Source organism: Takifugu flavidus, chromosome 22 (genome assembly GCF_003711565.1).
Source record: "Takifugu flavidus isolate HTHZ2018 chromosome 22, ASM371156v2, whole genome shotgun sequence".
In the NCBI taxonomy this organism is placed as follows: domain Eukaryota; kingdom Metazoa; phylum Chordata; class Actinopteri; order Tetraodontiformes; family Tetraodontidae; genus Takifugu; species Takifugu flavidus.
In genome coordinates this window covers 2,149,131-2,176,696 of record NC_079541.1, presented here as the reverse complement: position 1 = coordinate 2,176,696, position 27,566 = coordinate 2,149,131, and the positions used below count along the sequence as shown (strand labels likewise).

Sequence of the window (27,566 nt, the reverse complement as noted above, 5' to 3'; positions counted from 1 at the left end):
GGTCTTTGAGAGGACCAGCATAAATGGTGCCACATTTTCAGCCTGATTTCAACCTGCCACAGACCCTCTGCAACAAATTCAAAGAGACAGAACAAGCTTAAAAAGACGTTGTATCTTTACAATCTTTAATATTTCAAACTGCAGCAGAGCCTTTTCCCAACGTGTCCGGTTGAATGACAACAGATGAAGCCGGACATACAGTTAGTGTGAGTTCTGGCAGTTGGCCGTTTAAGATGCTTAAATAAACCAACATCCTTGATTTCATCGAGAAGAGAATCGTAATAAATGACTTTTCCCCCAGAATGAATCGTCCCGTAACGCGTTGGTAGAAGCTTTTAAGCCTCCGGGGACAGTTTTTCACTTATAATTTTAATTTAAACGTTTAACTACGAGAAACTTTAGCATTCCTAAAGTCCTATTTGTGAGATGATGTATTTGTCATGTTTGTGGAACATTCTGAGTTGGGGTTATGGCAAAACATTCAAGCGCTTCAACCATTTTGGAGCGTTCTTGGTCACGTGACTCTCCGCTCCCAAAGGCTTGTATTTCCTGCATATGCACATAGAATTATAATATATTTATTGTTCAATTTTAACAATGTAAATTTGTACAAGATGTTCCTGAAAATATATTTAAAACAACTCAGGAACAATAAACGCATAACAGAATAAAGTTTAATTTTCTGTACACATTATCATCATGATTAATAATTATCACTAGTAACTACTAACTATCGCTAACTCAAACCAACTTGGTACAAAGACGCAATCACATCAATTAACAAAAGAATTTATCACATTAACAAGAAAGTACTTGGTTTCCCTCCTATGAAGTTGCTCAGTCGGAAGGTTTCTGGTTCAAGACCTGGTTTTGGGATGGTTTTAGAGCACTGCCGAGGTACCCTTGAGCAAGGTATCGGATCCCCAACTCCTTCTGTGGGATTAACGTCTAAACATCAGTTTTATTCTTAAAAGCACCTTTATTTAGCTCGCTACAAAATATATCTGATGAGAGGTTAAACCGCACGTGTTGCATCGTCACTTCTCATCTCAGAGGGATCAATCTGAAATAAAGATGTGGATAAAAACAATGTTGTAATGAGAAATGAGTCCCGACTTGACATAGTTCACCGCCACTTGCAACACCAGGTCCATGGGTCCGATGATGGGTTTCACCTGCTGGATCACACCTGAAAAGAGGACACAGCTGGGTGTCAGAGACAAGAATTCCGCTGCCCTCGGACCTCGTTTCCACCCATTTCCTTCCTACCCATGATCATCCCCTGGTGAGCTCGCTTTTGAGCCTCGAAAGAGGACTCGGCGTCCGTGAAGATGATATCGAAGAAGATGTCGGTGGCGTCGGATTGAGGAGAGGTTTTGAACGCCGCACTGGTCTGCATGTAAATTATATCTGAAGGAAGAAGCGTTTAGTGTTCACAAAGTGGGAGCTTAAACGGACCTTTCAACGGTTCCCCTCCTCACCCTCTGGCTCAGTCAAATCCGTGATGGTTGGCAGCGACAGGCTGGTGTAGGTGATGAGGTGGGCGAGGTCACTTTGGCACGTTTGGTCATGGGGATGGCAGTGCTTCATGCACCGTAAAAAGACTAAATTATCCTTTTGGGATCTGCAAAAGATGAAAACGGGTTTGAAATCGGACGCTAAGGATGCAAATAACTGCACCAAACACCCTCGTGAGAAAGGCCAAAGCAATACCTGGAGACTTCCATCCTTGGTTAATCAATGGTCAACAGAACACGCGTGGCGTTCTCAACGTGGAGACGAGAGTCCAAGTCATTTTTCACTGGACAGAACTGAGCACTCATCCAGGCTCTGATCTGGGGCCATTAGGCCAAAACTGACTTGACATCTTTGCTGAGCTTCCAACCAAGCTCATGGATCAAAACGCCACATTATACATCAGAAGAATGCCGACAGCACATAAACTAGAATAAAAGCTGAAATGTTGCAGAAAGCTGTGATGGATGCCTGTGAATGACTGGTAAAATAGGGCAGATATCTGAATTCATATCATTTATTTCCAAATATAGCGATTAAACATGTCTACGACACAGGTGTAATCAGCAAGAAACGGGCCCAGTCTAGAGGTCAACGCATCCAATGTTCTTACACAGACAGGAAACACTAAGAAGAGAGTGTCTTCCTAAACACACAACTACGGTGATAACGTCAGGAAAACACGCCTCCACAGCCATATCGCATTAGGTCAAAGATCAAATCCAACTGACGCAACTTAAACGAGCATTTTAACACAATTTCAAGTTTAATGTGGACGACACAAATGAGGTTGGTTTGTTATTAGCTGCATACATAGCCGGGTTTTTGTTCTTGGAAGGATGAATAACCATCCTTAATAATAAGGTGTGATTGGAAAATGGTACTTTTCCTTTAAATTCAAAGGTGTCTAGTAGGGGAATGGTTGGGAGGGTCGGATGGACAGCTCGTTGGTCCCAAACAGAGCAATCTTTGCCACATACAGGTGTGTGTCGCCATAGCGAGTCAACCTCAACTCCACCGTCAGGGAGAAGTCTCGGGGTTGGGATAAGGCACGGCGGAGGAAGATTTCTCCCCCGTGCGCCTGGTGCTTGACGTCAAAGTATCCCTCTTTGTTTCCAGAGATTACAGTGAGCAAGAGTTTGTCTCCCGGCACAGAAATGGAGGGTCCCATTCGGAAAACAACGGACGGAACGGGGGTGTTGATGGGGAAGCTGATGTTGTAGAAGGAGATTCTCAGCGGGAGAGATAAGCACGAGGCAGGGTCCGGCGTGAACTTGCAAGTCACACGCGCGCAATGGCTGGAAGGGAAAAAAAACGACACGCTCATTGGTTGGAGGGCGGAGGGAGGCGCATGCGTGGACGGACGGAGGGAGAGAAAATGGACGGAAACGTTCAACCAAACCCCGGAGGAAAAGAACAAGAGCATGCCAGGGTCAGTCCCACACCACAGGAGGTCGGGTAAGGTTCAGAAATCAGGCCAAACTAGGGTGATGTACCACGCTCGCCCCGGGGAGAACAGACACTTTTCTGGCTCACAGCCGACGGAAACGGGCACTCACCCTCTCGCTACTTCCTGGAAATTTTCTGGACAGGTGAAGGACAAACAGCGAAATCCCCCCTGGATGTTGAAGCAGCTGTCAGAGGCGGAACAGGTGTGGATCCCCGCAGCGCACTCGTCGATGTCTGAAATACGAGGAAAGAGCAAAATCAAGGCACTGCCCTGTCATCAACACAAAGAAGGCAGCGGTTTGTCCTCAGACCCTGGCACGTTTGCCCGTCGGGGGCCAGAATGTAACCATCAGGGGGGCAGGAGCAGTAGTAACTGCCCGGGATGTTGGTGCACATGTAGGAACAGGTGTGAACTCCAGAGGGCAGTGCACACTCGTCAATATCTGACAAGAAGAAGAAACCATGAGTCAGCGCCATCTGATGCAGCCTACCGAGTGGGCGCAGACCCCCGCGGTCAGCGTTACCTTCACAGGTAATCCCGTCGGTGTCACTCAGCTGGTAACCGGGGTGACAGTGGCACCAGTAGGAGCCGTAGACGTTGACACAGTTCTGGCTGCAGGGTCTGGCTAAACACTCGTCCACATCTAACGACAAAGGGACGTTCTTTTCTGAGCATTTAGCATTGGAACCTGCGTCTGGATGAAGGGCGACGTTACCGTCACAGTTGGCGCCATCGTTGGACAACTGGAACCCGGAGGTGCAGCTACACCGGTACGAGCCCTCCGTGTTCTCACATTTGTGAGCGCAGACTCCCTGGTAATACCTGCACTCGTTCACATCTACGCAGGGCACATTGTGAATCCCTCCGCACACACACACACACACGCGCGACCACGACTTAAATAAATATCCTTGACGCACCTTTGCAACGTTTGGTGCCCTCGTTAAAGAAGAACCCCTCTCTGCATTCGCAGCGGTACGTCCCCACCAGGTTGAGGCAGCCGTGATCGCCGCACACGTTGCCCGTTTCACACTCGTCCATGTCTGTAGGGACGGGAGAAATCACAGTTGTGTGTGTGTGTGGGGGGGGGGGGGGGGGGGACAGAAGCAAAGGTTTCTCCTAACACCGTACCTTCACAGCGCGTGCCGTCCTGGCTGAGATGATAGCCCCGCCCACAGGTGACCCTGTTCCGCCGACAATCGAAGGAGCCATCTGTGTTCACGCAGGTCTCGCCTCTCTGGCACGGGCTGGATTGGGCCACACACTCATTTATATCTATTAAGAGGATAGAAAGTTTGGCGTTACCCCCCCCCTAATGCTGGTCAAAGGTCACTGATCCTGAGCTCACCAGCACAGCTGCCAGCAGCATCCTCAATAAAACCAGCCGGGCATGTTTTCACCCTCGAGCACTGGAATGAGCCGGGAGTGTTGGTGCAGAGGAGTTGGCCCCACAGTTGTGGGTTCCCAAAGTACATTCATCTAGATCTGCAACAGGCAAGGAGGGAAATTAATCAGCTTATTTTTCCCCCCATCCTGGATTAAAAAAACATTTTTGCTGCCCATCTTTTCTGTTTGTTTGTTGTTGTTTTTTTTTTTACCTTGGCATTTGTTGTCAGATTTAAGCTCGTACCCTGGCCCGCAGCTGGTTCTCTTCCGACAGAGGAAGGACCCCTCCATGTTGATGCACTCTAGACCTTGGAAGCAGTTGTGGGTGCCAACCACACACTCGTCAATATCTGAGGAGAAAAACATGGAGTTTGAAGCTAAATATCAGCACGTAGTCATGGATAATAAGCAGAAAGCAACAGATTTTATACTGTAAAACGTTTCCACGCTATTAGAGTTCAACAAAAGGCCTCTGTCGCCCCCTGGCGGCAGGTAGAGGGTACCTAAAATCCCTGCCTTCATGTGTCATCCACGCCGCAACAAAATAACACTAAAAAGCCTTAAGGTGCGTCTTTTTCTGGTTTCCAGCACAACACTGCACTGCCAGAAGCTTGGAAATTATTTCAAAGGAAGCAGCAATGCAACAGCTATCTTCCTCCACTCGTATTTACTAATTAAATGAAAAAAAGACATGAGCTGAAGATAATTTGCTTACCTTCGCAGTTGACACCATCATCTTTAAGCTGAAAACCACTGAAACACCCACAGGTGCCGTTATCTCTGCAGAAATGGGAGCAAGGCGAGCCTGAAGAGAAAGATAAAAAAAAAGACGCAGGAGAACATGAAGCTGTTCACTCAGTTCAACCTTCCTTTGACCAAACAACATGCACCGAGTGCTTCAGCTCTTAAAACAATAAGAGAAAATAGAGTTGAACCTGTGCAGTTAACCGGAGGTTTAGCCGTGACGTTGACCTCCGGGTCTGCCATCACGGGACCTGTGAAAAAAGGCCGATTGGAACTATTTCAATTGCAAAAACCCTGGAAATGTCAGAGGAAAAGGGCACAGAAGAGTTAAAAATGTGCTCACCAGTTTTCGATGCTTCCGTCTTGTTAAGGCAGCATTCTTTTGCCGTGTCCGAACACTCGGCGTTCAGGTACAGGTGGCGGAAGTCGCAGCTGAGCGTGTCTCGTGTCGCTATCAGGCCGAGCGTGCAGCAGTCGCAGCATATCTGAGTGGGAAGCAGACAGGGGTTCAAAGGTCAACCCCAGGGGGGGGGGCAAACACAAAGATGCCGACGTGGGGGAGGACAACCTTGGAGAGTTTGGCTTCCCAGGGTTCTCCCTCGAAGAAGGGGACCTCACAGGCGCCTTGGTACAGCGCCATGGCGACGCCGTAGTTGCAGAGAAGCTTTTCCCTGGCCGCTGAGCAGCACCGCTCCTGGGCGATCCTGCAAAGCACCGCCCAGAAATGACCGTTTCTCCGCGGCAGCCTGTCCCAAGTGCTCATTTTCAGATACGCTTTGTTTGGTGAGCTTCTGGGTCGTGATGCGTTTGGTCCCAAGGGCTCACCTGGAAGTGCTGACCAGGTGTTCTCTCAGTTTACTGGTCAGCGCGTCTCTACTTTGTGTTTAAAATGCCTCGGGGGTGACAACACCTGTGCCTGCTAACACCTGTGCTGACGGCTGGATACATGATGATACATGATACATTTGGAGGTCGGACTGTGTTTGTAACAGATGCAGTGTGAATAAAGTTGATTTGGATGGAATCTCCTGCTTTAAAACACAACATAAAGACTAAAGACAAACTTAAACTTCACATACAAGAGCTAACGAGATTGATAATAATTAATAATGAGTATTTATAGGTCACCTCCACTGAGACTTCACCCGTGTCTCCATAAATCGACTCCTCAGGTGTTGCTGCTTACCTGCACATGTGGCTGGAGGACAAGTTTGGGATGATCGTGCAGTCTTGGCCATGATCTCCCCGATTTCTCCCATCTTGGCAGCACTCGTCCACGGTTGTAAGACGGATTTCCTCAAAGTTGGAAAAAAGGACTGGACAAAATAAAAAGCGACGGCCGTAATCGGTAATTAACTCCAACGCCGCCTCAAATCTTCACAGAAGAACTTGTTTCTCACCATTTCCGCGCAGAACTCCGGGGAGAGAAAACAGGATTATCACCCACAGCGGCATTCCGATTGAAACGGTGTGTCCTTCTAAACATCGATTTAAATGTTTTGGGATCATCGGCGGTCCGACTGCAGCAGTGGAGGGTGAGGGTGTGTGTGTGTGTGCGCGCGCGCGTGTTTGTGTCCTTCCAGGAGACCTTGCACATCCCAAAGGCTAATTCGAGGTTTGTGGGCGTGACGGGGGCGTGGCCTAGTGCCTCATTTAGATACGTCTGGTAATCGGATTCATTTATTCTGCAGTCGCGCGAGAGCTGTGATGGATGAGAATTATCTAAAAACCTGGTAAAGTTGGGTAAATAAACTCCAAACTCACTGGTCCATAAACTATATATGGATTATTTATAGTTAAAATATAAAAACGTAACTTTGGGAACTGACAGTGTTATAAAATATAATGTATTTACACATCCGGTCAACTTTGTGGAACAATATGAACATGTTACTGGCATGAAATCTGCCATTGAAACTTTGAAAAGTGGCAGCATAGTATTTCCATGAACTACTAATCCGTTTTAGCTTGTTTTGACCTGTTAAACAATGAATAGTGGGAGGAAGGCAGGAGTTTGATAACCGTTTATTACAAATAATGTAGTTGGAAGAAGTTTGCTCCAATAATGAGTCCACTGACATGTTTCATGTTGAGTCAATAAATAGTAAAAATGGATCATGGACAAGGAAGAATTCATAGTCTGTTCGAACTCTTACAGCTCAAATACATCACATTCCAAATGAGGCCTATCATTTCTCTTCATTGTCAGCTGCACACTCAAAGCATCTCATGACCTAAAAACTAAACTAAAACAATAAGGCTTACCCCTGGTTTTAAATATAATCTCACAGCAGGAGGACAAGGACACGGTCTGAGATGGGAAAGTGTGATTGTTGTCTCCGAGTTATCCTGACGTCTCTCAGTTATCTTGGTTGATAAAGCATGAGAGGATTTTCTGATAACTAAACCAGCGAGGCTCGTGGTGTGTGAGGAAACGGTTGGGAATCAGGGCATTTGCAAAAACCACCACAGTAAAATCTCTCAAAAAGGGCTGTAAATAACCAGCACTGAGATGTAGCACTTCCTCTATGCAGATACCACATAAAGCATCCTAGTTTATACGTACAAACGTATAGTTAAAAAAATATTGTACTTGATCATGAGAACATGTGAACTCTTCAGCAGAAACATGGAGGCATTGCAAGCTTTCCATTTCACATGCGTTCCCAACCCTGTTTTAAGATCAGTTCAAGGGGAAATGAACCTTTCCACACTGGTGAAACTGCAACTTTCTACCACCATAAATATTATTCTGCCCATTACTAAACAGTATAGTTTAATAGGACCCCTTTTCCTATTGTAAATATATCAAAACCTGCACCATTGCTACACGTGGAGCCAATTATGCTTCGTTAGGGGTGCCTGAAGGCACTGATGGTTCCTGCTGGTCTTCAGGTGCCTCCTCAGAAACAGTTGCAGAAACATCAGGTTTCTTTTCCTCTAAGCTGCTGTATTCTGTGGCTGCGGACCCTTCTGATTGGTCCACAGGAGTGTTCTCCTGATCTACAGGAATAAAAGCAGATTCAACCTTTGTCTCTGTTCCGATCCCCTTATCGTTCACATCAATCGGATCCTTTGTTTGTGGCATTTCTTCCTCCTGCGGAGGGAAGTCCTCCTCCACCGGTGGGATGCCTTGTCCCGAGGGGCTTTGTGCTTTAGCGTCAGCGACGGGGGCCGTGCCGGCTACCGCCGCTTCCTCCTCGTCTTCCTCTATCTCGTCCTCCAGTGGTGGGATCATCTGCTCTTCCCTCCCTCCGGGGAAAACCTTGTCGGGATAGATTTGCTTCAGCTGGTCTTCGAAATAGTCCTCCAAGTACATGCCTGCACTGCCCACTTCTGAGGTTATCTGCACGGGAACGTCAGTGCTAATGAGAGCTCAGGAACAAATATAAAGAAACACTCATCATCCAAATATTCACCTTGTAGTATTTTGCACAGTTGGAAAATATGAGCCTGATGTCTGCCACGAAGCTCTCGGGGCTGCTGTAAGAATCACATCCATTTGATTCCAGCTTCTTCTTCACTATTGACAAATCCATCGGGGTCTTGATCAGTTCTTTATACCGTTTGGTCTCCTGGTTCAGGAAAAACAGCCGTTTATTATCACTTATCATAACCTTCTTGACCAAATGTTATTATGTGATGCCTAAGCAGGTGGGACAGTGAAGAAATGGTACAATAAACCAGTGGCATACTGAGGGAGGAGCAGGCTGCTGAAAGTCAGTGCTCAGGTCGTTGCAGAACATGCGGAGCAGCAGATTCTCGCACTTCTGCATTGAGAGAGAGAAAAAAAAAATCCCGTTAGGATGACAAAGCACCTCCAGGAGATGGATGAGAAAAGAGCTGCGTGAACGCACCCGTCTGTCGATGGGTGGGAAGCCTTCAGAGGCGAGGCCTTCTTTGCAGTTGTACTCCATTTCAGGAGAAACCAGGTCCCGACAGAAGGAGCAGAACCATTCTCCACTGTGTGGACACGTTAATGAGAGTTCAACTCTGTATTAAAATGTGACGGGAGGACCAGTCGTTATGTCGCCGGACGTCCGGCAAATATCGCGTCTCTCACCTGGGAGACGCGATGAGCGTTGGGATGTGACAGGTCAGATGAAAAACTTTGGGACATTTGTCACAACAGAGGAGCTCCCCTCCGTTCTGGCAGACGGCGCACCAGTCCTCGTGGGGTCTTCTTCCGGTGCGGCCCTCTTTTCCGCCTCCGGCTGTGCCGCCGACTCCGACTGTGCCGCCGACTCCGACTGTGCCGCCGACTCCGACGGTTGCGTGTCCATGGCTTTGGTTTTGGATCTTGCCGGCGGCGGCGGTGTTTTGGGGGGCACTTTTTGCTGCTGTCGAGGCTTCGACTTTGCCCCCGTGCTGCTGTCGGGGAGGCTGGAGCCTGTAGTTAATTTCACCTCCAAGGAAAATAAATCATTCATTTCATTCTTCCTGCACAAAAGTGTCTCAACGATCATCACCTACATGCCACAGGCTGCTTTAAAATAATACGTTTCTAGGACACCTTGGCCTCCAGTGGGTTTAGTAATTCCCTTACAAAATGAACCTCTTCCTCGTCCTCTGGTTCGTCCTTGATGACAATGACGGGACCTGGCGAGGTCTTCCTCCGACGCTTGGCTGAGGGGGCAGACGAAGTCTCCAAACTGGGGTTCCAGCATGTCCTTTAAAGAAATATTTCAAGAGTGAGAACACGGGAAAGCTCTGGCCGTGACATAGTTCCAAGAAGCCATTCTCGACCTTGGTATTTTTTTTAATGTTGGTCCTCTGAATATTAGAAGAGCATAATCAGTATGGATAACAACCAGTTGATATGTCCATAATAATGATATTTGTGAGACAGAAGCCCATAATTTAAGTCTTGAGAGCAAAATCTCCGACAGCCTTTAAATCTCACCCTGTGCTTCTGTCTGAAGATGATGGCTTGGCACTCGGCGAGCTTTGTCTCACTTGAACTTGAAAGGAGAGAAGAAAAGTTTCATTTATTTTTAACGCTGATATAAGAGCCTGTGTGTGTCACTCTGAGAGCGGTGGTGCTGACCGGGTTTGTTCGACATCGTGCTGAACTTGTCAGCAACGGCAGGCCCAACGCTGACATTGAAACCTGGTTTGGGAAGAGAGATGGAGATGGAGGGGAAAGAGCCACCGCCCTCGCTCCGCCTCAGTAGGGTCGTCTCCCGCTGCGGAAAACCCAAAATAGGGGTCATTTATTCCATTTAACTGTTAAAACGAAAAGAAACACCCCTTTGCCTCTAACCGACCTGTTGTAGCGGCATTTGGGTTCCTCCAGGTGTAAGATGCACAGATTTTGGAGGAAAGTTGGAACTATTGATGAGCTCTTTCAGAGACTGGAGGAAGAAAAATCAACAAGATTTTAAAAAGGTGTTTGAGGCCAGTCCGCAGCTCAACGTGTCGTTCTGCAAATAGAACGTGTTCACATTGCACCAACTGACCTGCGTCGCTGGGAATCCAGAGTTCTGGACCAAAGACGATGTGGGGCTCCTGGTGTTGGGCTGGGCGCCTCCGTACTTCCGCACTGGCTGGCTCAAACTTTGGGAGGGGGAGGAGGGACCGAGGATCGGCCTGGTCGGTGGCGGAAGTCCAGGGGGTCCGGGGAGCCTGGTGTTCTGATGCCAGGACCAGTGATTTGGATGTGGCTGTCTGTGAAGCTGTTGGGAAATCTTATCAACCTTGGACAGAGGAATAAATGCATACATAACTGGCGCTTAGTGAAACGGTCCTTTCGTGCTTCTGGCTCCAAGTACCGATGGTGGAGAAAAGTCCTACCTGCATCTGGAGCTGAGCCAGAGTGCTCTGTCGCTGCTGGGACACTGAGCCCGAGAGGCCTGGAGGGGGGGCTTCGGTGCGAGGACCCTGCTGGTGGTTGGTGGACGGTGGCCAGCCTGGGGACTTTTCCACCATCAGAGTACCTGAAGTAAATAAACCATTTATTAAAAAACCAACCCTTTAACTGAACTTGTCTTAAGAGGAGCCGCAGATGCCTGTAGCAACAAAATAACAAAAATAGATTCAAACATCAACAGTGAGATCAAACTTTTTGTTTGAAACTTAATGATTTTTTTTGTTTTTTTTAAGTTAAGCACAATTACAGACGTGCCAGAAATCAGCAGGACGTCCTGCAGGCATTTTGAAATTGAAACACGAAGCACAGGACATAATGACACAATAGTGATATGGAGCTGATGACGATAAATGAAAGGACAAGATTAGGCTGAGACAGAAACCAGGACGCTGTTTAAAAAAAAGCAGCCCCTTCTTTGTTAAAGTGTTAAAGTCCTGTTGAGTATTTTTATCATTGAGGAATGAAAAGTAATGTTTTATATGACTTCACAATGAGCATCAAGTAGCTGGAAACCAGGAATGTTCTGCACTATTTCTTACTATTTATGTATATACTGTATATATGTCTTATTTTATTTTATTTATCTTATTCTAGTGTTGTCTTCTTTATGTTGAATGTCGCAGCGTCACACCAAGACAAATTCCTAGCTTGTGTAATACTGTGTATTACATGAACAATGGCAATAAATCTGATTCATTTCAATTCAATTCAATTCTTTGAATCCAGGCAACGCCGGTCTTACCGAGATCCAAGTTGGAGGCCCAGAATCCAGAGCGACACTGAAAGCGGACTAAATTCTGAGGGACGATGGAGGGATTACAGCTGGCTCTCATCAGATAATGAATCTGAAAAATGATCTTGGAGACAAAGAGAGATTTCAAAGGTCAGCCATGTGACTCAAGCGAGAGGCGGGGAGGCAGCAGACGGGGTTTGATGGTCACGGGTGACGTGCTGCAGCAGAAACAGCTGTTTGACCCTGTTTCTCCCAAGTCGTCAGCGTATCCACCAACCAGACTGAATTTCCAGAAGCAGTGGTACGCACCAGTCTCTTGCAGTACAGCAGGGCCGTCCCGCTCTGGCTGCCTGTCGCCCATTTGGTAAATCTGATCACGTGGTCCAGTTGCCTCATCAGGGAGTTGACATCATCTTGTTGCTTCTTCAAACTTGAGTTATGGTCCTTCGTCAGTGTCTTACAACAAAGCTCAGCATGAGTTTACAGTCACTCTCAACATCTGATGCTTGTGGTTGTTATCCGTACCTCCAAATGGTTCAGCAGAATCTTGCCCTTCCTGTTGATCTCCATTATTAAGTTACAGATGGACTTTTTTATTTCATTCGTGACGGATTTCCGATTTTCTTCAACTTGCTGGAGTCTGAGAGAAATTCCAGCAGAACATAATTTTAACTTTCCAAACTACCCCAGGTGAACCCATCAACAGAAGTGATTTTCTCATTAGGGCAATTAAAAGGGAAAGAAACCCTGGCTGGGTACCCTTTGCTGATGTAGCTGGACATCTCTTCGACTCCTTTTCTTTTCTCCTGCAATTGGTGGGTCATGTTCTCCAGGTAATGTCTGTGGTTCTTGTACGCATCCTCCAAAAACTGGTAACTGCAAATGAAAACCACGCTGGTTCGGCAACACAGGCAACATTTCCCACCGAGAGGACAAAAGCTCAGCATACTTATGGTCCTTGTGCTTCAGCAGCTGACAGTCCCGGCAGGTCAGTCGGTCGCACGTCTCGCAGAACAACTTCAGCGGCTCCTGCTTGTGGATGTCACAGAACACGGGCTTCTGCGTGGACATGCCGACTGTTTCTGAGGAGAGCGACGAGTCAGAAAACAAAGAAACAAATATGTTACATCAACATAACTTCTCAGACTATACCTGCCATCAATATCTACTGGACATTATCCAGTTATTACAGTAATAACAGTCACTACAGTAGAGTGAATAAGCGTCTAAGCTAGGATTTGTACTTCACTACCTGGAGACATCTCTTCCTTCTGGCGTATGGTGTGATCCCTGGTAAACTTGACCCTTTGGTGGGCCTCGATACACGTTACACACAGGAACTCAACACACTCCACGCAGTAACCCGTCGCCTCTGTGTTGTCATCACAGCTCATACACATCTATGAAGTGGGGGGAGAAAGATTTTTGAGGAAGAAATCTCTTGAGGGTTTACAATAACAAGATGCTGGAAGATGAGCAGTTCTGGGTGCGATACATAAATGGCCAACCTGGCTGGTTTTCTCAACAGTGCTGCTCGGAACCTCTGCAGAATCCTTGACAAAGAAGTTATCCAATATATCCACCTCCCGGCATTCTTGCATACACACTGGACATCGAACGGCACCGTCTGGAGCAAAAATCACCGTTTGTCGGTATGGTTACGAGGTGATAAATTGACACACATAAATGGAAGAAAAACTTATGTCATATCGAGAGTTTAATCAAAGACCGTGGCTGTATCAGCTTGGAAATGATTCCATTATTTTATCTGTACATTGTGTAAATCATTTGTCCAGTTCCTTAAGGATGAATTGTGTTCACATTGCGCTTTATCAAGGTACCATAACAAAAAGTACATGATTTAGTCTGATATTTAGTTTGTAATTATAACAATATTGGAGATAGTAAGCCAACTGGAATCCACTTGCAGTTACCCTGAATCAGTGGTACAATGTGGTGGGTTTTGTGAGGGTTATGGGCAAATACCATCACAGATATGTTGTTAGTACAATTGTTATAGCATGCTGCAAGCGCTCATATCAGTTCTCCTTGACTTCAGGTTAGTGAGAGATAGAAGGCACGGTTCTTACATGCTTTGTTGATGTCGACGTGACCTATTGAGTCCTGTCTCGGATCTGCATTCCTGTGGGGTGCGGGGACACACCGCTTGCAGAAGGAGTGAAGACACGGCAAGAGTTTGGGCTCCCTGTTGTTGAAGCTCAACTTACAGATAGGACATGTGTCCATCAGCTCGTATGTACTTTGCTGCTTCGTCCTCTCATCCTCTGCTGGCAAACTCTCTGCCTCGTTTTCCACAATAATAACAAAATCATCGGCATCGGTGTTAGCGTTTACATCCATTTTATGGTCCGGTACTTGCAACCCGGTCCAGTCAATAGATACAACGTTGGGAATGGGCACCGGAAACCCTATATGTTTCCCCACTTACATGGAACATAAATACCTACAACTGTTAAATAATTGGCATCTCTGCAGAGGCGTGTGATTGTTTCTGATGAGGAAGCTAATGTAGCAACGTTGCTAATACTATTATATATTCGACAAATTATAAACTATCTCCCAGGCTTGCGGCGGTTCCTATTTAAACCGACTATATAAAAAACGAAAATCCGTCTGAAAACGCTTGTTAACCTCAACACACAAAACACGGAGGTCGGTTTTTACGTTGAAATTGCGAGCATCTGTGAATAATTTACCCAAAACACAAGTGAATTTACCCAGGAGGCACTGCGTTAAACTACGGCAGCCGGTTGAGGCCAAATTCTTCTTCGTCTGTTTTATGGCGATTGGCAAAGAGCTTGTTTGAGCTCCCCCACCTTCTTGACAGAAGTGGATGCAGACTGCAATCGGGTCAAAATCCTCTAACTAAACCCTGTTACTACTACTAACCGAAAAATCACCCCAAATACATCATCCCCTGAATTCTCCCATCAATATATCCATTAAACGGTATCTTATTTCTCACAAGTGTTCAATTCTAGTGCGATCATTGTGCCTTGGACTTGGCAAAATGGTGACGAGCAGACATCTAAAACGTCTTATTAATTTGTATGGGCACAGTCTTCCGCTAAATAACAAAATTATCAGTCTTGCCAATGACTAATAATTCACCATTGCAAAAAGATCTCACCTTAACCGCGTTCCTCCACGTGGATTCACCACAATGAAGATAAGAAGCATCAATCACAATTAAAACTAAGAACGTGACAACGTTTCCTGAGGTTGATCCTCATCTGGATTTGGGATGCATCACTAATATTCGCACGATTATAGATTTAAGCCACAACGGCTGGTTATTTAAGAGTTTTGCTTGTATTTTAGAAGCAAATATTACACGTTTATGTTGTTACTCTGCAGATTCATAGTTGCATCAACACACAAACACACACAGGCAGCTTTACACAACTTTATTGAAGACTGTGTATAAATACACATGCACATTTCAAATGTAAACCCCAGTGAACTCAAGTGCAGCCGATCCCGACCCCTCCCTGCCATGTTGTCATGCAAGGACATCTCATTTGTTTTGAAATGTTTACAAAAAAAAAAATCATCCTCTTTATTTAAAAAATATTCCCTCCCTGATGAACGCACAGGCAAGACTGTAATCTAGGGTGTGTGTGTGTATGTCAGGGTCTTGCTGTTGATTTAAATATACTGTTTATTATTAAATGCTTACATATAAATAAATAGACTTTTATCAAATGTGCACTCACAGAGTGAACTCTTATGTACAGTATTGTATATAGTAGCAGTCGTATCTCAGTCACATCGGGGTGAGCCTCCATCGCGCCAAGGCAGCGGTGCGGCGGGGAAGAGCCCGCTGGAGTCAAAGCGCAGATGCTCATGAAGGCGGGATGGCGGACGCGGGACAATGCTAATGCTAACAGTACAAAGGAAACATTCCACCGTGGAGGAGTCTGTAACCATCTGCCGCTCCGTCGCTTCACCGTCAGGCCCGCGAGGCCGACTCACCCCATCGTTTAGTGTCCCTCATTTCTCCACCCTCAAAGCGCGGGACCTCTGAAAAGCTACACATTCGGCAGCGCCCAGGACCCGCTAAAATCACATTCAAGCAAACCAAAAAGAAAGAAAAACAACACATCTGGCCTGATAAGGAAGCAAAAAGGCATCAAACACGCGTGTCTGGTCAGTCAGAATACATTCTGGCCCTCTTGAAAACCCAAAAAGGTGGAGGTGATATGACATACGCAGGTGACGGATCTGGACATTCATGCACAGCCGCGCGTGCAGGAGACAAGAGTCCATGTGCAAAGACGCGGCGTCGGAGCTTATGCACGGCCGCTTCATCCACAGATTTTGCCAATTCATTTAGACGTCAAACCCACTTTTTTATTAGTGTCTCTCATATTTGTGCTTCCCCTTTCAAAAGGCAGCGTCCTCAGCGTTCAATGTGGAGAAGAAGGTCAGTAAACTGGACTATGTCCATAATATGATGCTAGAAAAGACGGATGGCTGTTGATTGTGCAAGCTAAAACCATTCAGCACGTCTGGAGAACCCAAAGTAATTCAGTGTTAAAACTATTTACAATTTGGTAATAAAATGATATGATGATGATGCTCCCACAAAAATGTATTTTAAAACACCAAAAAGAGAACTCAAAAAAAAAAAAAAAAAAAACGCCAGAGGGTCAATCAAAGCATAAGTAGCTTAAAAAATCATCCTGGTTCAGTGAATCTTCTCAGGTGAGGTTCAACAAATGAATGTGACGATACTCTCACACACACTTCACACACACGGTGATCCAAACAGGAGGGCCCCCGGTTTTACTGCGTCCCCTGGCAGCGCCCTGACCGAACAGCTGTCCTCGCCGTGGCTCCGCCTACTCGAGCCGCCGGGTGTTGACGGGGCGGATCGTGCTGGCCATGCTGTGCATCCATATGGCTTTGGATGGAAAGATGCTAGTTCCTCTCTCCGTTTGCTCCGTTTTACCTCAGTTGGTTTTCATGGCCACGTCTCGGTCGGGCGCCTCTTCCTCCTCTCCTTCCTGCTCGTTGTCGTTCTTCCGGCACCTGTTTTCGTTGAGGTCCTCCTCGTCGCCTTGAGCGGCGGCACCTGAGGCGAACAAGGCACCCTTGGCACAGGGGAAAGTCTTACTCTCTGCTCTCACAATGCCTTCCGTGTCCTCTTCCTCCTCTTCTTCCTCTTCCTCCTCCTCCTCTTCTTCCTCCTCTCGGTCAAGAGCAAAGTAGCCAGTTCCCTTCACTGTGTCCTGCCGCTGGTAGAACAGCACGTAGCCGGCTTTTGACTGAAGAGGGAGCAGCGATGGGCCAAATTAGGGCTCGAAACTTCCAAGCGTTTGAACAAAAGTAGTGATTTTATGGGCTCAACACAAGAGAAAGCGTCTTTTTGTGAGTCCAGTCGCGGTTAGCGGTGCGGTCGAGCACATGCTAGTTCTATACTCACCACTATTTGATCTTCGCTGGCCGGGGACACGCTGCTGTCATCAAAGTAGTACCACTTCCCGTCGTCCTTGTTCTTCGCATAAGCAGTATCTGAACATGATAACAACCGGGTTAGAGCTTGTAAATGGACCTCTGATTCTTCCTCCGGATAAAATGGCCGTTTGACGGCAACGGCTGCGGTCCTGCTTACAGTGGCCTCCCCCCATCCCGCCGTAGTGGTTGGAGACGGCGATGAGGTCATAGCGACAGGGCCCAGCGTTGGGGTTGATCAGGAACTCGGACATGTCCAGATCGCTGCAGGACAGAACAGGACACACGGTGACTTCCTCGCGTTGCGGTTCGGCTCAGGCGAAACCGTGGGGGGAACATTAACAGACGTCACCAAGACGACTTACCGGAGTGGGAAATCAACAAGGGAGTCCAGTTTATCCCTCATGTAGCGGCTGTAGGAGAAGCGTTTCAGGTGGACCACCAGCACCGGCGGCAGAGACCACAGGTCCAGCTTCTTGGTGGCCTGTTGGTGCTGCTTGCAGTTTGGACAATACCTGAAAGAGCCAAAGCCATTAAATGAAGGCCGCCGAGTGTGCGTTAAAGGCGGCGTTGGGAGTTTTCCTCACCACGGATCCTCCGCGCCCAGTTTTTCCTTGGTGGTGAACAGCTCGATGCAGTCCTTCAGCTTGAAGAAAGCCTTCTTCTGAGGTTTGTAATCCATGCTCTCGTGCTTGTCAAAGTCCTGCGGTCGGTCCAAATACAGCACGGTTAGAAAGCAGGCCGAGCAACGCAACAGAGGCCACGCTTCAAACTGAAACCAGACTGGAGGGTTTTGGAAAATGGAACCAGTTTGCTCACAGAAGATCTTCTGATAGTGGAGTTACCTCGACAACAGTCTCGTCAAAATATTTCTTCTTAGTTTCTGGTTCCCAGTCGAGTGAAAGATAAGAGCGGTCTGTTTTAAAAAGGGACAGAACGTAGATGCAATTACACAGATATTCATCTTCAAGATATTTCATGTGAGTTATGGTAGGTTGCCAGTTAGATTTTCATCTGGAAGGCGGCCTCAGTTGCTCCTCACAAGCCTCACCACTCAGCCGGAGGTGGCCCTCGTCGAAGCGGATCTGCCTCGTGTCCTCCTTGATGATGGAGTGGTCTGTTTTTCCCATATTGTTGAACTGGAATGTAAAAAGTCTCTTTCTGTTGTGGCCGGCCGTCTGCGGCGCTTTGGTGGAGTTCTGGGGACAGCCCATTCCGTTCTCCAGCTCGTTGTCCCCGCCCACAGAGTCCTCCGACTGGCTGTTGTCGTTCTCGGAGGGCAGCTCCTGGTCCTGGCTGGACTCATCGTCCTGCTCGTCAGTCTCCATCTCGCCTGAAGTTTAATGGGCGTTAGACATTTCTAGGTCCACAGGTAACGTGTCAGGGTGTGTGTGTGTGTGGGCACACTCACTCGGTGACCCCTCTTCCAGCATTCCATTAGTGGCGTTTCCATTAAGAGTGTGCTGCTTAGAGGCCTGCGTCTCCTCACAGTCCTGTTCATCCTCCTCCACCGGAGATTTAACAAAGCGACTGCAGACATGAAAACATCAAATCCACTCAACCGCTGACAATAACTCATCGCTTCTCTTGATAAGAGCTCAACGACAAACAGACGTACCAGAGGCGCAGCAGCAGCATGTTGTAGAATTTGTCTTCGCTAAGTGTTCTGGGAACGGCGATGAGGAAGGGTTGCCCGAACAGCGTTGTGCTGGTGTGGTTGTAACCGGACTGTTTGTACTTCTCCCTTAAATGCACTGGGATCACTACGTGGTCCGTGTCCTCCACTCTGTTGACCGGGAGCTCAAATCTGCGCAAGGAGGAGGAGCGCCGGTGAGACGTCTTACTGGATTTAGAGGACCGGGAGCCTTAATGCAGTATTAAATGTCCGTGTGCCCGTCAGCACTCACACATAGATGTCATCTCTCTCAATGATGCTGCTCAGGTTCTCGTTGGTGGCAAAGATTCGGTGGAAACAGTGATTACAGATGTCAGTCACAATCATCTGGTCAACAACAAAAGAAATAAGAGGACTCCTGGACATGTAGTTATCAGGTACCTGGGCTGTTCGGCTCCAGAGTACACAAAGTAAAAGAAAGAAAATGATGTGGAAGGGCAATTAAAAGTTAGCGTAGAAATGTTACCTTGTCAGCAGGGACCCCAGACAGGTAAGAGAGGGAGGTACACAGGTCAGAAATGTAGCCCACCTTTGGCACAGTCAGTTTGTACTGAAACAGAAACAGGCTGTCATCTGCATCTGCCTTCACCTGAGCACGATGGTTGGACGGCGCTCTCCCAAGTTACCTGCGTGGGTTTGGCGAGAGGGTCCAGTCTGACCAGGTAGACCTCCAGCGTGCGCTCCTTCTTCATGGGCAGCGGGAGCGTCAGGTAGCAAAAGGGATCAAACGTCACAGAAACTTTGGAGCAGACGGGACACACCAGAGTGGACTTGAAGAGACCGTGGAAAATGTCTACGATGATGGAGTCGTTTCTCTTGATGTGGTTCTCCCACGCCTCCTCTGCCACCACCTGGGGAGGAACAAGCCGACTATTCAATATATATTTAACTATATGGCCATTACATAACACTTTTTTTCTATTTTTTCACCTTATCGGGCCTGCCATTAGCATCCTTGAGCTGGATGTAGGGTTTCTTTCTGATGCGGTTCAAATCCTCGTGAAGGCCATCGAGAAGAAAAGCCAAGAGCTCGTGAGAATCCTGCTGTTGGTAGCCTGAGAACTGAGGCGCAAAACGCCCGACCTGGGTCTGGAGGTAAAGAAAACAATGAAAGAAAGGAATACCCATGAGAAAAGGTCATTTTTGAGATGAGAAGCTCATAAAAAGGCATAAACACTGTAGGTCTACATCGCTGTTTGAGGAGTAAACCAATAACATTTACAGTCATTCCCACCTCATAACACTGAAGAGTATCTAGAGATTCACCTTGAAAGGCCTCGGGGTGACATAGCTGTATTTGCCTGACCAAATCTGTTTGATGAGCTCAGCGTAGGCCTTGGCGATCTCCCCCTTCATGCCCAGTGGGTTGTCCTCATTCAGTTCATCCGTGTACTTGTCTTTGAGGAAGTACTCCGTGAGTGGAGGGATATTACTTAAACACTGCAGAAGTAGAAAAAAGCACCCGCTGATGGGTTTTTTTCTGCTTTTTGAATAAATGAGCATCAAAAGGAACCAATTCCTGGGGGTCAGATAGCTTAACGGCTACTGGTACCTGTACGGCTGAGTTCATGAAGCAGGTGTTGCCCAGGTTGGAGAGCCCACAGAGGCCCGAGCGCTCGCTCGGCCGGCTCTGGTCAGAGTAGTCATAGCTGTTGTGGTATGATGGTAGACTAAAGCTCGAGTTCTTCACACTGTGCAGTAAGCAAGAGAGAAACAGGTTGGTTATACAGGTGAATAGTGTTGCGTCTCATTTTTAGTGTTTAGTCCTAAATCGGTAACTAGGTATGGACTTTAAAATTACAACCAGGAAAATCAAAGCATCCCAAAGGCAAAGGTAATACGTCCCACACCCACAAAGGCTCTCAGGGGAGTTAACAGAAGGCTAACTGCAGCACTCAGCAGACCTCTGAGATGGATGCAAGGTAGTGCTGGTTGTTCCATTTTCCCACGAGTCGAGGGAAACCACTGCAATGGCGTTGGAGTTAGCAGCCTCGCAGTTTAGCACGCAGTGATGCTCCACCCTCCTGCTGTCCAGCTCCACCGCCTCAGGCCTCAGGCACCACCAGCAACACAGGAGCATGACATCTCAGCCCCGCCCCGATCCGCGCCAGACCACATGTCCGCATGAAACCGACCCACCAGCAGTCCAGGTAGGGTTAAACCGGTCCGGTTTGGCGCGTCCAGAGCAGGAAAAAACCAGGGATTTGTAAGGTTGAAAGAGGGAAAGCCTCCACTGTCGGGTTATAACAACCAGCACAGCTCCCGTAGCAACCTTTAGCATATCCAAACCAAGTTTACGTTGAAATACGAAGTCCGGCACAGACCATCCAAACACATGCTTCCGCTCTCAGTCAGCTCAACTTCTCATCCCCCTGCCTCAGATCCCATCCCACCATTCTGTCCCGTCCTTCTCTCTGGTCGTCTGCTCCTCCCTCTGGCCTTCCTGCTGCTCTGCCGTTAAGGCTACCAGTGGATATTTATAGCAGCATCAGCAGCGAGGATGCTCAAGACTACTGCTACTAAAGCTGGAAGTGTACACGGAGGGGGAGAGAGAGAGAGACGGAGGGAGAGAGAGAGGCAGGCAGAAAATGGGGGAGGGGCAGATGAAATATGGGGGGTGCTGACAGAGGAGAAATGAGATGGGGAAGGAGGGCGCAGATGATCCGCTGCATTCAGCAGAGGCTGCAGTACACAGCGTGATGCACACACTCACGTACGCTGATGTAATAATACAAAACGACGCACCAGTCCGGGAACTCGTACTCTACCTACCAACAAGCAAGGCTTCGCATCATTTACACGCTTTCTTCCCTTTCAAAAAGAATCCCCGGTTCATTTGCAATGGCAGCACGGGGAGGATCTAAATAAGTTAAACCTCTGAAAATAGCCGTCTCATTGTGTAAGCACGGACAGAGGCAGTCAGAGCAGCCGTGAGATGAAATGGACTCTGAAGGTCACCTAAGACTGCGGAACATGTGCAACGGCAACAACCGGAGGGGGGAGAGGTAAAGAGGGAAGGGCAGGAGAGCAGCCGCCGTGGCCAAGCTTTGTAAGTCAGATGCTAGCGTGACAGTGCAGCACGAGTGGGGATAAACGGAAAAAAAATACACACACGATTACAGAAAGGAGCCGTTAAATAACACAAGCTACTTCACACAGGGGAAAGGGGTCCCTTGCATAATTCATGGAAAATGACAGCTCCGGCTGGCACTACTGTGGCTCAGGGACACGAGGGATGGTGGGAGAGAAGATCCCATTTCCCTCAAGTCAACCACTCTGCCCGGACCGCTACGCTAGCAAGCTAAAGCAGAGACGAGATCTCGCCACAATCCCGACATGCATTAAAGTGACATGAGCCCTTCACTCATCCAGTTTACTGCCTTAACAATATTTCAGGCCAGCCAATATCACAGCCAGATCCATCAGGTAGCCATAAATGAACATCTGCACACAGAAACTCGCCATCGCACAGGAAACTACACACAGAAAGTGAAAGGGAAAGAGCGGCCAGGCCCACTGGACAGCAGAGGTGAAAGCTCCAACCAGAACTGAGCAGTGCTCTCTGGTAGAGGACGACAAGGAGCATCCTTCAATTAGGCTGCAGCGCGGTCAGAAAATGGGAAAAAAAAGCTCAGAAAAATGCCAAAGCTGCTTTAGGGGATATAACCATGATAGGTGATGTGATGATTGTGGAAAAGAAACTATAAACGTCAGCAGAATTGTGTCTTGTTGGCCAGATTTAACCCAGTACTGACGGGCGCTGGTGGATCCCATGTAAGCCTCCCAACAATCAGCACTGGATCTGTGTTGTCACAAGGTGCTTTAAGCCATTAAACAGCCAGAGAGAGACCTGTACACAATGTTAATGTTGAGAAATTAAACCCAATTCAGACTCTCCCGCTGGCTGTTGCCATTCAGACCCACCCCTTGACCCTTGACCCCTACTAGGCCTTACTTCCTGCTGTTGAAGCTGCTGTTATGATTGTTTGTGAGAGATGAAGGCGAGATCTTTGGCAAAGCAGAGAGATTGGAAGCACCAGATGACCTTCAAAAGATAAAGAATAGATCATGAGTTAGGAAATAAGGAGCCGTTCCAGAAAGGTGCGAGCGTGTCCATTAAATCAAACTGAGATGGATTCAAATAAACAGAGGGATATGTCAGCAACGAAAACCTGAGCAGGAAGGAGTTAAGGCTAACTCTTAGAGGGAGGAAATCTCTGACAAAAGATTACTCAAGTTTGACAGTTCGATTTTGTGCTTTTCACTGAAAGACCTTCCAGACGGGTGCCCGAGGACGGATTCAGGTGCCGTTTTATCTGAGCAATTACACAGAGTCCTCAATGTAAGCTAATGTCACAGCAGGGTGTAAAATTTCCTACTTCTGTGGGGACATCTATTCCTGAAGCAGGTGATGCACTGTTCATTTACTTTGGTGCTGTGGAGCCAGAGCCTCTGGGCCAGGTGCCATCCTCATTCTTCTGCTCTATAACAAGAACCTGTGGAAGATGTCAGAAAGAAAACTGGCTCTAAATCTGCTTCCTTAACTTCAACTTTTCAGTGTCTACATGCGTCTTGAACATTTCTAGGTGCTGATTCTTGTTCGTACAGTCACTCCATCTAATCCATACTTTGGAGTGTCAACCTTGCAAACTCATTCTAAAGGACACGATTTGTTGTTTTTGGTGAAATCAAATGTGAAGTAGATGGGAAAACTCCTATTTTAAGACAACATTTAAACAACAGTTTTGATGCATCAGGACAAAAGGAAAAAGCTTTGATTTATTTTATTACAATCATTCAAAATGCCGTAACATTTTAGTCTGGCACCGTTACCAAAGCGGAGACAAACTGGATGGTTAGTTGCACCATTTCAAAATAGTCTAAAGATCAAAAATCTGTATTCATTCCCCATAAAACACAATATTTTTCATGTTTTCTTATATTTTACCTTAAAAGACACAACGTGGATAGAAATACGAGTTAGAAACAAACAATATTAGCCAAGAATGAAACCCTGTCCATGAGAGAAAGCAGCAGACAGGTGGAGGTGATGAAGGCCTTCGCGATGACCTGCTGACATTAATGTAAATGCTGCAGATATCCAAAAGGCTGGAGAGCAGTTTAACAGGTGCCGTTTGCATACCTGTCCTTGATACAGCCCGGCGTCTTGAATGGTGCTGTCTGGTTTGTTGAGAGGCTCAAAGGTGTTGGTCATGTACCTGTTCCACAGTCTGGTCTCCTTCTCATCGGGGATGCTGAACAGCTTCCGCATCTCATGCTCTATCATGTCTGCAGTGAACACAACAGAAGGCATTCTTTGTTCTCCCCTGCTAACCGTGTTGCCATCGTTCATACAATGAAAAAGAAACGGTGGTTCTATAACTTGTTGAACGTCAATATAATGAACAGTCTGTTGATTTTTGAATAACAGTGAGTTCTTACCTATCGTGTCAGCTTTACTGAAGCGTCTGGTGATCACGTTATCCATGTTGCTGTCTCTGCACAGCTTCAGCTCTGTCAGGTACACCTCCACCTTGCAGTGCTTCACAAACATACCCTGTTCAACAACCTGAGAAGACAAACAATCCCACATTTATGACATCGTCTGAAACACAGGCGCAACAATAGCACCAACCACTAAAATTCTAAAACACAATATGGGACTAAAATGTCCTATATGGTGGTTCATAAAAGCCCCTTTGAAACGTATCCCCAAAATAACTCCTAATCTTCACAGTCAACAGCTGTTTACAAACCAAAACATAAAATATCATGTACGAGACGAGACAAATAGCTTCTGCCGTCATCAAAGAGGCCTCCTTTGCTCACCATGACTAATATTTAATTACAAATTCAACAACAAGCCAGCAAACACAGTAAGCATGTTTTTCAATGAGAGCATTTTGGCCTCTTCTGTCCTGGTTGCTACATAAACTGGAGATCAGATAGGAACAGAGCGAGTGTAGCGCCTAATTTAGCAGCACCTTGTGGAAACAGCTGAAGGGTACCAGCCTATTTATTTCCCTGCTGAACCCCTCTGACACACACACACACAGACACACACACTCGGTATCGGCTGGCCAGGGAACTACTACACTTTCCTCCCACTGCTCCCATTTGATTGCCTCAATAGTGCCAACCCGGCCAACCAATTAACGCATTACTGGTATGTTTGCAAACTCAGAGCGAAAGTCTGACAGAATCAAGCCAAAACTATTTACCCCACCCCCCACTCCTCCCATAGGGCTTGAAGCCTCTCACACTCTCTCTCAGAAGCCGCCACGCCACTTCTCTCGGTGTGACCCCAGCCCAGAATTCCTCCGCTTCAGAAAACAAGGACACGGAGAACACGCAGCTGGGTGTTGGCAATCAAAGCAGAAGGAAAACCCGGTGACAGGTCTCCTAAATCCTCCCGCTCCCCCTGCACCTCAGGACGAGGGCCACATGAAGAGAAACACAGCGGGGAAAAAAATGAAAGAGGAAAACTGAAAAATTAACCTCCTGCATGTTGTGCCTCGCAGATCGCTCCATGTAGCTTTTCGCTCATCCAGACCATTGCCTGAAAATAGAAACCCCGTGGCCACCCGATATGTCCCGCTACATACATGGCAAAATGGGAGGGCCAATGAAGAGGGGAGAGAGAATGAGCGAGAGAATGATGGAGGGATCGCTTTCAGCAGCCATGATGCCATGACTAGTGAGATTTGAGGCAGTGACTTCATAATGTGGACCTTGGCTCGGAGGGCTATTAGAAATAACCACAATGACTGAGCCATCATTAGTCTTCGTTGCTGTGATTCATTCAACAATTTCATGAGCCAAATGAATGAAAAGTGAAATCACTTCTCCCAGGGTCTCAGTAGCCAGTTTTATCTTCGAGCCAATGAATTTTGAACCAAAGTACAAAATCCAGGACATTGATATATCAGTAGGTCAATTTATGTGATGCGGAAAACCCTTCTCTGCTTTTCTTTGCTAGAGTTAACCACTGTTAACCACTGTTAAGCTGCAGCAACACCCCTGATAACAAGTTACAAAGTGCAAGCTATGATAATCCCCAAGAAGTACCGTCAACAACAGGAAGTCACATTTGGCGTTGTGACGCCAATCACGCTCAGCCAATCGGATCGTGTCAGGTCCTACCTTGCGTGCAATTGGCTCCTGGCCCTCTGTTAGTCCATACCAGCTGACAAGCTTATTCCAGCCCTCTGTGGGAACCAAGATGTAGTCGAGCTCATCAATGAGGTGCTCCTTGATGGCCAGGACATCCCCATCTGTAAGTGAAAGTAGTGGTAGTAAAAGGAAGGGCGACAGCGAAGCAGGCAGACGGTAAACTTTAAAAGACATCGGGGCAACACTTATGTCAGTGGGTAAAAAACAAAGGTGTGCTGGAGGGTTCGACAACCCCCACCAAATGGGCGACTCTTTGGAGCCAGTAAACAATGTTTGCTTTTGTTCCCATTTGTTCTGTGCAAAAGGGAGCCTGTTTTTGACTGAGTGAATGAAGGTCAAAGGAGGGTTTTATCTTTCTTACCTCTGAGAAGTCCAGAGTTATCGACGGGACCTGGGTAGACATTCTGTTCCCCCATCTGGTATTTATCCCAATTATCAAATCCAACATATTTCTTCCACTGTTTGAACCAGTGACTAACTACCAGGTACCTGCACAAAGAAGTGTATTTTCAGTTCCAGAAGCAAGACAGGACACCCTTAACCAGTTCACATTGCTCCAAACCGATAAAACTAGTTTCACAACCAATACCACCCAATAACTGACTAGGAGGTAACCAACTCCAAGAAGGACTTGGAGGACTCGCACTTTCCAGTCCGTCTTAAATTCAGGTTGCTGCATGCCAGGCCAGCTGGCTGGGAATTTGACAGGTGTTTCGTTTCCGAATCCCCCATGCTTAAGTTTCGTTTCGGCAAACTAGCACGTTAGCCAGTAGACTGCTAACGGTCCTGGAAAACCAAAATGTAGCTTCGCCGAACGATGTGACATGATGAAAATCGGCACGATTAATGCCAGACACGGAATGAAATTAAGGCTGCGCGACATTCCACGCGAAACAAAAAGCACGATTCCTCTAGAATTTCCTCAAGAGTTGAGTAGCTGTCGCCAGACGAACAACCGTTAGTCCACCTAAATGACAGGCGCTTCTTAGCAAGCTAGGAGCTAGTTGTCAACACGGCCCGTCACCGCGGCTTCTACATTCTTGGTGGCGGTGACAGCTTCGTCAGTGTCGGCCGGCGGCTGTGCGCCGTCTTTAGACGCGTTTCAATTCAGGCCTCACCAAGTGTCTCCCTTTCTGAGTTGTGTTTTCAACAATGCCGCGATCTCTCCTCGCTGGGTTTCCAGATCAGCCGCTCCTCCTTCCGCCATCTTTCCTCGGACATCGCCCGTTGCATTGTGGGAAAGCGCGGTGCGTCAGGAAGGCGCGTCACGAGGGACGTTTCAGCTGCAGCCAATCCACGAGCAGCCGACGGAACAGCTTAAACCTGACATCCACCAGGAATTATTGCAGGAAAATCCCATTTTTCCAAACTGTAATTCCTGAAACCTTTTTTTTTTAAATTTGGGTTTTTTTGTTTCATAGATTGACTTTTATGGTAAAATTGAAATATTCCCTAAGACACACTGATGTCTGTATTTCCTAGTTTGCTCAGGAAAAAGATGTCCTGCACTCCTTTTTTGCCCAATTTATGAATCTAATCAATG

General features: G+C 47.1%; 3 protein-coding genes across 5 annotated transcripts; all 3 read right to left on the bottom strand.

Moving 5' to 3' along the window:
• Positions 1-554: 554 nt before the first annotated feature.
• LOC130519225 (fibulin-1-like) lies at positions 555-6,960 on the bottom strand. Its single transcript, XM_057022438.1, is given in 18 exon segments — positions 555-1,189; positions 1,270-1,410; positions 1,482-1,624; positions 3,075-3,198; positions 3,276-3,407; positions 3,489-3,608; positions 3,681-3,803; positions 3,886-4,008; positions 4,097-4,240; positions 4,314-4,403; positions 4,406-4,450; positions 4,564-4,701; positions 5,067-5,156; positions 5,287-5,346; positions 5,439-5,580; positions 5,664-5,799; positions 6,282-6,411; positions 6,496-6,960. Coding segments are annotated over 18 exon segments (2,121 nt in total). The 5' UTR covers positions 6,605-6,960; the 3' UTR covers positions 555-1,058.
• A 147-nt stretch (positions 6,961-7,107) lies between these two features.
• LOC130519224 (transcription intermediary factor 1-alpha-like) lies at positions 7,108-14,466 on the bottom strand. Its single transcript, XM_057022436.1, is given in 20 exon segments — positions 7,108-8,441; positions 8,515-8,670; positions 8,791-8,865; positions 8,953-9,058; positions 9,159-9,270; positions 9,273-9,501; positions 9,609-9,765; positions 9,999-10,056; positions 10,143-10,281; positions 10,363-10,449; positions 10,555-10,791; positions 10,889-11,031; positions 11,707-11,821; positions 12,007-12,153; positions 12,223-12,337; positions 12,457-12,573; positions 12,647-12,779; positions 12,950-13,097; positions 13,206-13,324; positions 13,788-14,466. Coding segments are annotated over 20 exon segments (3,168 nt in total). The 5' UTR covers positions 14,059-14,466; the 3' UTR covers positions 7,108-7,937.
• Positions 14,467-15,110: 644 nt separating this feature from the next.
• Positions 15,111-27,254, bottom strand: LOC130519552 (ubiquitin carboxyl-terminal hydrolase 15-like). Of its 3 annotated transcripts, XM_057023090.1 has the most exons (22): positions 27,142-27,254; positions 26,385-26,512; positions 25,994-26,124; positions 24,293-24,419; positions 23,994-24,139; positions 23,279-23,346; positions 22,806-22,895; positions 20,403-20,541; positions 20,117-20,290; positions 19,781-19,939; positions 19,477-19,701; positions 19,317-19,400; positions 19,083-19,177; positions 18,794-18,982; positions 18,587-18,705; positions 18,227-18,508; positions 18,021-18,091; positions 17,763-17,878; positions 17,541-17,690; positions 17,336-17,439; positions 17,147-17,235; positions 15,111-16,988 (listed from the first exon to the last, which is right to left on the bottom strand). In XM_057023090.1, exons 1-22 carry the CDS (start codon positions 27,228-27,230, stop codon positions 16,674-16,676), a joined length of 3,090 nt encoding a protein of 1,029 aa, XP_056879070.1. In that variant the 5' UTR covers positions 27,231-27,254; the 3' UTR covers positions 15,111-16,673. The 3 variants fall into 3 exon arrangements, with proteins under 3 accessions (XP_056879070.1, XP_056879071.1, XP_056879072.1); XM_057023091.1 differs by lacking the exon at positions 22,806-22,895; XM_057023092.1 differs by lacking the exons at positions 22,806-22,895; positions 23,279-23,346; positions 23,994-24,139; ... (2 more) ...; positions 26,385-26,512; positions 27,142-27,254 and adding an exon at positions 20,755-22,776.
• Between the last annotated feature and the right edge of the window lie 312 nt (positions 27,255-27,566).